This window comes from Fistularia commersonii, chromosome 6 (assembly GCF_037954325.1).
Source record: "Fistularia commersonii isolate RoL2024-O1a breed Wild chromosome 6, RoL_Fcom_v1.0, whole genome shotgun sequence".
Taxonomy (NCBI): domain Eukaryota; kingdom Metazoa; phylum Chordata; class Actinopteri; order Syngnathiformes; family Fistulariidae; genus Fistularia; species Fistularia commersonii.
In genome coordinates, this window is record NC_141289.1 from 17,565,919 (window position 1) to 17,575,071 (window position 9,153).

The 9,153-nt window shown below is 40.0% G+C and overlaps 1 protein-coding gene across 1 annotated transcript; it reads left to right on the forward strand.

Annotated features, from left to right (window-relative positions):
* The first annotated feature begins 589 nt into the window (after positions 1 to 589).
* Positions 590 to 6,010, forward strand: LOC147233546 (D-beta-hydroxybutyrate dehydrogenase, mitochondrial). Its single transcript, XM_086147514.1, has 5 exons — positions 590 to 826; positions 2,935 to 3,362; positions 3,824 to 3,976; positions 4,077 to 4,210; positions 4,982 to 6,010. The coding sequence occupies exons 2-5, from the start codon at positions 3,011 to 3,013 to the stop codon at positions 5,345 to 5,347; spliced, it is 1,005 nt and encodes a 334-aa protein (XP_086003640.1). The 5' UTR covers positions 590 to 826; positions 2,935 to 3,010; the 3' UTR covers positions 5,348 to 6,010.
* Positions 6,011 to 9,153: the final 3,143 nt, after the last annotated feature.

Below are 9,153 nucleotides of genomic sequence, written 5' to 3' on the forward strand. Positions count from 1 at the left end.
CATCTTCATTTTTTGCATTATGTCAACCAACTGTCTACCTTTTCCTTTTCCTACTCTCAGTCCCAGACTCTTGCCTTTCCTCTCTTCTCTCTTCTTCCGAACACACCTTCTTCCTCTACTTCTTCGATCCGCAGTAGCCCAATTTCCACTGGTACCCCCTGTAGGCTACCGGCACCAATGCCCCCCCCCCCCGAGCCTTAGAGCCTATATAAGGCTTATATCTAAGTTTGGCAAAAAGTATCTGTTATTTATTGCCAATTTTTCAAATGATTTCCTGCTGTTTATTTAATAATTATTTCTCATTTTTAATCATTATCAGCTATTTAGCTTTAATCTTAGGATGGTTGTTTCTAAAATTAGATTTTTTTTTTTGTTGGTGTGAGTGTTTGTTTGTCTTGGTTGTTCGAGTTTGGACCATTCAGTCTAACTTGATGACCATCAGGGGTAGACGGGGTGTTCTGGCAAAGGGCATTCCCTGACTTTTTCCGGTTCCCAAACCCCTGGCTCGGATTCAGGTGACCTATGACCTGTGACAACACATTGCCGATAAAAGGCATTTGCCTCTGCAGCTGGAGACAGACGGTGTCAGACAGACACTGTGCTCACACTGAAGAGAAGAAGAGGAACGGGGAAAAGCTTTCAGTTGCCTGTAGATATTTAAGAAAAAAAAGGGAAAAAAATGACTTTGTACGATGTTATATATTTATAAGTTAACAGTGGAGAAACAGTTTCAGCTGCACAGCCCTGGGGGTTCCATCCATCCAAGAGGAGGCATTGACTTCCCCATGAAGGGAACAGGACAGCAGCGTCCTCCCGTCTGACAGAGGTACACGCTGTTCAGAAATACGTCAGCAACATTTGCTGTTATGACCAGGAAACTGTATTACCAGGGGGGTTTCATTTATTTGCTATGAAAAGCAGCAGATATTCTTGATGATGCATATTATGTCTTGGTGTCAGAGTGGTTGAGTGGGTTTTGGGTCAGGAAGGACTTTTTTTGTTTGTTTTTTTCCATGTATTAACCATAATTGTTTTTAGCCTGTAATGTCATTTGAAGCAGTACTAGATTTACCTTGCAATTACCTTAAATTTTCATCTGGATCTGCGGTATGTCTAATATGATTAAATTGCATTGATGAAACGGTCAAATATAAAGCGGCGCTTCCAACAAATCCATGCAGCACCAGAGGTCGCATTAAAAGTAAGACATATTTAATTTATTATTCATTAAGAATACTATATGGCTCTCGATGATATATATTTAGAAATATTTGGCTTTTATGGCTCTCCCAGTCAGAAAGGTTTCAAACCCCTGGTCTAAACAATCTTGTCAAGAAAAATATGAATCTGCAGCACCTTCGTCGCCTTAAACTGGGAATCACCTTTTTGCAAGAAAATCCACTGATATCACAGAAGCTTCCGTCACCCACGTTTCTCTCTTGTCCTTGTCGGGAACTTCAACTGTTTCTGGTCCCAGAGGTGGACAGCTCATCTCCCAAGGCCAAACAATGTCACCTATATCTCAAACATCGATTGCAACTTCTCTACATTGATATACAATTTCACCGATGACAGGCTTCTAGCATTATGCACACTCCTGCAAGCGGAAAGCATCCTGATTTCTGACCATTTCCTGCTTGTTTTGTTTATCCCTCCCAAAAATTTGGTCAAGCTGGGAAGCAGCGGTGACTCAAATTGAAGGCATGACTGAGGGGTCAAGCACCTCCTTGCAAATAAGAATAGTAACCTTAAGAAAGAATGACCAAATTCATAATATTGAAGCCAAAATATCTGTGCCTGAATTGTATACAAGTATCTTGGGCTGAATTTGACCTTTGCTCATTTAGTTATCATTGTGTACGCTATGAGCATGGCGACAAGCCAGGAAAGCTGGTGGCAAAATGATTAAAAGCGATAAAGGCATAATAAATGATCACGTAGATTCACAAGAATATTAGTAAGGATACATCGTATCCCACTGAAATTAAACATTTAAAAAATGTTATTCCAGGCTTTAAGGAAGTGGGATAGGGAAAAAAAATTAGATTAAGACTTAAAAGTCTTCACTACGTGCTCCAACACGTAGTGAACACGTTAGCTTTTAGAATGAAAGATGGTGTGCAACCAAAACTGTGAATGGACGTTAACCCAGAAATGTTTTTTTGTATCGCCTGGTGTTATTTCTGGTGAGATTGGTCTTGTCATGTTCCTGTCAAGTCAAGTTCCTAGTATTGATTGTCATGTCATGTACCTATCCAAGTCAGATCTCTTAATAATGATAATAATAATAATAATACATAGGATTTGTATAGCACTTTTCATGGTACTCAAAGACACTTTACAAGTGAAAGACAGAAGATGCAGGACATACACACAATTATTGGGATCTCTTGGTTTGTTGGTTGTATGTATCGGGGTTTTCTTGTGTTTTTTTTTAATACTTTTACTAGATGTGAGAGTGAAAAGTCTTTGGTAACTTTATTTTCTGGGGTTGGGGACAAAAAAAGAAATGTTAATACCATTTTCTAAATAACCCAAACACAAATGTTTGAAAACAAAGTTATTATTAATATTCCTGGTGCGTCTAATTCTACAAATTATTTCACTCGAGTTTCTTTTTTCCTTTCTTCGGACTGCAGACATTTTCTTTGAAATTGATGAAGAAGAGTTTGTAACAGTGCGGTTAGTCCGGAGTAAGTGTGTTGAGGAAACAGGCCAGGATAAACGGGAAAAAAAAGTTAAATCAAGATAGTGTGTCGGCTGGAAGTTGAGAAGAACAAAGAGCACAAAGTGAAATCCTCAACATTAAAATGTTTGTTATTGAATAACAGAAGTGTCTCTGGAGTCACATGAAGAGCAGAACAAATTATAGGAAATTGACCCTGAAAGAAAGAAAAATAAACAGCGGTCACACTGTTGCTGTGTTGTCATTAGGTATAAATTGCGTGAGGCCACGGCTTGGCAGAACCATCAGACTCCTCCATCAGCTCTTCACGGACGCATCGCCATCATGACCGCCGCCTGGCTCGCCTACCACATCCTGGCGGTCGCCGTCGTTATCAGCCTGCTGCTCCTCTTGGTTCAGTTGCTTTCCCGCCACTGCAGCAGTCCCATGGAGGACGGCTACGGCCACGCCGTGCTGATCACCGGCTGCGACAGCGGCTTCGGATACCAGCTGGCCCGCTGTCTGGACAACAAGGGCTTTGTGGTCTTTGCCGGTTGTTTGTTCCCAGAAGGACTCGGCGCCCAGAGCCTGATGAGGCAGAGCTCCAGCAACCTGAAAATCCTCAAGCTGGACATTACCAGGGACGAAGACGTGCAACAGGCAAAGAAGATCGTCCAGGAAAACCTGCCGGAAAAAGGTGAGAACCTGACCGCACGTTTTTATTTTGCATGAACCAAACCAGAAATGCGCGCTGCGAAAAAAATGACAAAAAAATTGCGACTTGCGCAAATGAGGTGGTTTTAATAATGGGAACCGAAGAAGGTAAAGGTTATGATGCTATATTTATTGAACATGTCCTATCAAATTGGCAACTGAATGATTGTCGGGGATGGGGATAAGAAAAGTGAAATTTGCAGACGCAGAGAATGCAACGTCAAATAGTGAAAGGATCAAGCGCTTATTTGGCGATATGAGTAGATTCATGTTGGCAATCAGCATTTGACAAACTATTAAGGAATATAACAAACGTATTGTAAACAATGGAGGTCACGGAGGTCCAAACCTGATGAACCCAACTGTTTCTCCCCCAGGTAATGGGAAACTCATAGTTTAAAAATAAAACCAAAGCAGAATTTTAACGGTACTTTGCCATCTCAGGTCTGTGGGCCGTGGTGAACAACGCCGGTATCTCCGACTGGGCGGAAATTGAGTGGAGCACCATCGAAGACTTCCGCACCATGGTGGACATCAACCTGTTCGGCTGTATCCGGACCACCATCGCCTTTTTACCTTTGGTCCGGGCCGCTAGAGGTACGCTTTCCTTCACTTCCTGTATTTTCCCCTGAAATTCTTATTGTGGCAGTTTAAAATTGAGCAGCTTTTTTTTTTTTTTTTTTTTTTTCCACTGTAGGCCGGATGGTTTACGTGTCAAGTATTTTTGCCTTCTTCAACTGCCTGAACATGGGAGCGTACAGTGTGTCCAAGAGGGGGCTGGAAGCCTTTGCGGATTGCCTGCGGGTTGAAATGGCCAGCTTTGGTGTCAAGGTACGTCAACGCCGTGCCAGTTACAGTTAAAATATTTTTACAAAACCCGTGAGGAAAGAGAGGTGAAGAACAGTGGAGCTGTTTTGTTTTTAAGAGGGTTCTTTTTAATGCTGTCTATTAAGCATGAGCCAAATTAGCTTTTCACCCCCTCGGGGTGTCACATTGAAAACTCATTCAAACAATCCTTTATTTAACCCATGTGTTGTCTCGCAGGTCAAAAGTGACCCACTACCATGTTTAGCTGTAGAAAAAACACCTCAACCTATTTTTTTCCAACTTGAAATTTAATGACTTTTCCTAAAGAGACCCCATACTTAGAAAAAGTGATACTTCTTTTTTTGTTTATGTTTCCATGTGGGCTGTACACCACTAGGGTACAAAGATTGTCTTATGGGCCATTTTTGACCCGTAGGACAAGGGGAGTAAACACAATGATAAGATCGCATGAGGGTTAAAAAAAGCCACATTGAGAAAAACAAATTATATAATAAATCCTCTAGCCATATTCTATAGTTCTCTCAATTTATTTTATTTTTTTTTGCATTTGATTTTTCAGCATAACTCGAAAAGCGAATTATTTTTTGAATTTTCTTTTTTTTTTATTTGTATTTTTGTATTCAAATTGAATAGATTTCATTCATAAAGATACTCCAGGTCATAAGAATCAACAGTGAGATGAAAATTGCTCAAAATCTATTTTGCTTATTTATAGAAAAAAAAAATGGTGAAAATTTGAACACTAAAATCGGTCTCTTTTTTTCGATTGTTCAGGTCAGCATCATTCAACCGGGAAACTTCGGACGAGCCACCAATATCCTGAGGATCAAAACCGCAGCGGATATCTGGGAAAAACTGGATGAGGAGCGCAAGCAGATCTTCAACCGCCAGTACATCGAGCTGGCCAATGAGTACTTCGTCACCACGTGCGACTCCGGTTTCCAGAATGCCGACCTGGTCATCGACGCCATGCTGCACGCCATCTTGTCCGCTCGGCCCAAATACAGATACCTGCTTGTCTCTGCCATCGATCGCTTCTTCTTCCAGCTCTTCCCTTACCTCCCCACGGCTCTCACCGATTCTGTGTTTTCACTGAGCAACATCTATGCCAAAAGAAAGGAACTGCTTTACCAGAGATAAGGAAAATTTTAATAATTTTCTTTTTGTAAAAATATATCTGTTTTTTTTTTCCTTTTATATTCAACCCGATCGATATATATATATATATATATATATATATATATATATAAATATATGTATGTTTTTTTTGTTTTTTTTTCAAATGTAATCATTCACTGGATTAGATTATTGATACTCTCTGAGGAATTCTTGGTATCTGAGTTTGGATACTCGCAAACTTTTGTATAAACTGTTTCTAGATGCATTGATTGGTTTATGGTTATATAACCCACACACACTATTAATAAAACATACCAGACAATATGGGCATCAATAATTCAATTTCTTGTCATTTACCTGGAGGTCTACATTTGTTACTGCTTACCTGTCAGTCTAGGTTGCCAGGATTGACTGTACATGGAATTAATGCATAGTTCCCTTGTTTAGTAAAGTTTAGCTACTTTATCATTTTACAAAATGTAGTCAAAGCACATTCTGGTAGCCAAACTATTCTTTGCAAGCATTTCCAGATGATCCCGAGATTCCGTTTCACTGATCTACATCTGTGGAAGCAAAACACTGAAAACTATATTTAGGATCCACTTTTATCACAAGGATTGTTGTGCGTCTGGAAACGTTTCAGATTGACTTTCCACTCATGATTTTCCAACTTCTTTCCAATAAACTCTCGAAAAACATGGTCGGGGTAACTTTTCTTCGTTGACCAGTGTCTCCTGTCTGTCAGGTCTCTCAAACCTTTAGGGTCTGGCATGTCCAAAGTCTGGCTCGCGGGCCAAATGCGGCCCGTGTTCAAATGTCCGCCGGCCCACAACCTCTGTCACAAAATCTATAATATGCAGCCACATATTATTGATTATATTGAGTATAAAACACAGTGTACAGAAAGATATTTTATATTTCACCAGAAGATGGCAGTAGACCTGTGGCTACACACTCACCATGGGAAACTGACCCCTGTCACAAGGGTCAAAGGGCATCGTGTGATGCTTTCCAGCCCTTGTCAAAAATAGTTACTGCAACTTAAAAAAAAGGAAAGATGACAGCGAGGGCCGCCGCTTTCAGGACGAGTGGAAATTTGAGTATTTTTTTCACCGAACTGCAAAACAACGGTGTCTGCTCAAGGAATTCAACGTGAAGAGGTACGACCAGACAAAAAAAAACGCAAACTGCAACGATTTAATGACACAGCAGCACTTTTTTACAAGAGCCCGCGAATCAAATGAAAATGCCGATTGCCAGGCACCGCAAACCTTTTACCCAGGTGAATTCATTTAAGACTGCGTGATGAAAATGGCGGATTTTTTTTCGTTAGCCTGCGACAAAAGCGCGGATACATCGGCCCTCACACATTTTCACCACAACTAACATGACCCTCTTTGCCAAAAATTAGGACACTCCTGCTTTAGGTAAAGACAACACTCTTTCAACCATGGGATCATGCGAGACTAAATGCCAATTGCTATTTCCGATGTTTTTGGGGGGCTGTTCTCTTATTGGGTGTTTGTGTGTGTGCAGCAATAACATTTAAGCGTCATTGTATGAATTTATTTAAAGGAAATGAGTTAAATGGTCTTGTTTGATGTTGACCAGCAGTAAACCGAAGCTAAGACATTTTGAAGGAATGTCGTGGGAGGACAAAAAACTTGGAGTTCGTCGTTGTTTACTTGGAGTAGAAAGTATTCATCGCTTGAACACTTGGATTTGTTTAAATGCTCAATTACTTTATTGGTCTTGTTGAGCGTCTTATTGAACATTTGACGATTGTTTGGAACAATTTTAAAACTAAGACGTTAAAAACACTAAGTCTGTCGGAGCACTGCCATTCATTGTGGTAGGAATGTAGTTAGATTGACAAAGACGAGGGTCTTTACCTCGATTTTTTTAGACCACAGCTCGGTGATCTGATAATTGACCTTAAAAAAGGTGAAAAAAAAAAATCCATGAACACAGAGGTTCCCGTGATAAAGAATAGATGTAGTTGTTATGGTGTATGCCAGTGGTAATGATCTCTTGTCACCTTTTCAACCTCATAAATAAATAAATCTTAAAGTCGCAACCCATACATTTTGAAATGATGGATTCATCATGCAGAGGAAACCACATTTCACACCTGAACTGAGCGCTTGGTTTTATCCTGTTCATCTACAAATTAAACATTATTCGTTTCACAGCGGTAAATGTGAAATGTCACCGGCTACATTGGAATCATTTTTAAGTGGCGGTGCCTCTTGTTGTAATCTTGTTTATATCGCTCATACATGTCAATCATTCATTTAATTTTTCTGTCGCCAGATTTTCCATCTTAACACAAACACCTTTAGTTCTCCATATCTCCCTTCATTTATTCTTTTTTTTTTTTTTTGCCTTTTTCTAGGACAGCAGTGATGTTGAGACATGACACGACGCCATTCATAGAACCTCTATGGAATCACGTAACAAATAAGTTGAAGAGTTGCACCGCTGTTTTGCAGAATAGCAGGGTGCAATAAAGAAGACTGATCCCTGACCCTCTGACGAGAGAGGTTTCATTTCCAGGAATTTTGAACGGTGAGCTATTAACTACTGAGATGTGTATCTAAAAAGCATGAAAGTAAATGAGAGAGTTGAATTCGCATCAGAACTTCTCGCTTGCATCTTGTTTTCTGACTTATAGCTGAGTAAACCGCATTTTCTATCCAAGTTTTTTACCGTCTCGCTCAGATCTCCATGCAGTGTGTGGTGCTCCACCGGGCTCCGTCATTGGACCTCATTTTATTGGGTTTTAATTCATTTTGGCAGTGTCAGAGTACCTTAATTGCCCTTTTTAAGAAGTTTTAGTCAATGTGACACAGTACAGATGTTTACCAGGGTACTACTGCTTAGATAATGGGTTCAGTATCTGAAATTAGGTTTTCATACAGAAAATAAACTCTTTGTAAGCATTTAAGATTTCATCAAGTGAACCTTGTCCATTCATTGCTGGCAGACCGGACTGGCACAGTTGGAGTTCTGAGAAGACCCGTTTGATATCAGTTTGTTGTTAAGTCATAAAAAGCACTGAAAGGCTTCAGTCTCAGGTACTTATTTAATCTCTTGTGTAAGTTTCCAGGCTGCCATTTTCAGGATATATAGAATTCAAAGAAATTAAGCTGAAGGCTGCTTTTGTCTCGATCCTGCCCGTGTTGAGAAGCAAATTCCAGAAGCCCTGAAAAAAGAAATTAGCAGGGGGTGGAACTTCAACTCTTCTCCTGACAGAATTTCTCAATTAATTTTCTTTTATTCAGTTGACAAATGCTCAAAACTTAATCTTGTGTTCAAGCTTTGCTCAATTGTTGATTTCCCCCTGGGATCAATAAGGCATGGCTTTATCACTTCATTTCAATTCATGCTTTCGTGTCAATTGCTTTTTTTCACTCTTAATCTTGGGCTGTCTTACGATTGTTATCATCCTCAGACGACCTTTTATTTTCACCCAGCATGTTTTTACAGAGGAGAGAATATAGTGAATATATTGGTTGACGGATGCTGGAATTGGAGCAGATAAAAGAGAAGATGTATGGGAACTTTACGTCGCCCTCCAACTGTTTTAAGCAGTAAACCAGGGGTCCCCCAACTTTTTCCTGCGAGGGCCGAATAACTTTTCCCTTCTCTGACGGGGGGCCGGGTTAGTTTGTAACAAAAAGTGTGACGATCGCAGAGGTGTCTAAACGTAAACATTTATCGTTTTCTAGAAAGCCACCCATAACCAATAATTAACCCTTTCTGGGATCTGGATAGGAAAAAAAAAAAACAGAAAATAAATAATGATATTATCAATGAAATGAATA

Coding starts and splice junctions, on each gene's coding strand:
- LOC147233546 (XM_086147514.1), top strand. CDS start 3,011: ATGACCGCCGCCTGGCTCGCCTACCACATCCTGGCGGTCGCCGTCGTT. Junction 3,363..3,823: donor GGAAAACCTGCCGGAAAAAG/GTGAGAACCTGA, acceptor TTGCCATCTCAG/GTCTGTGGGCCGTGGTGAAC. Junction 4,211..4,981: donor TGGCCAGCTTTGGTGTCAAG/GTACGTCAACGC, acceptor TCGATTGTTCAG/GTCAGCATCATTCAACCGGG.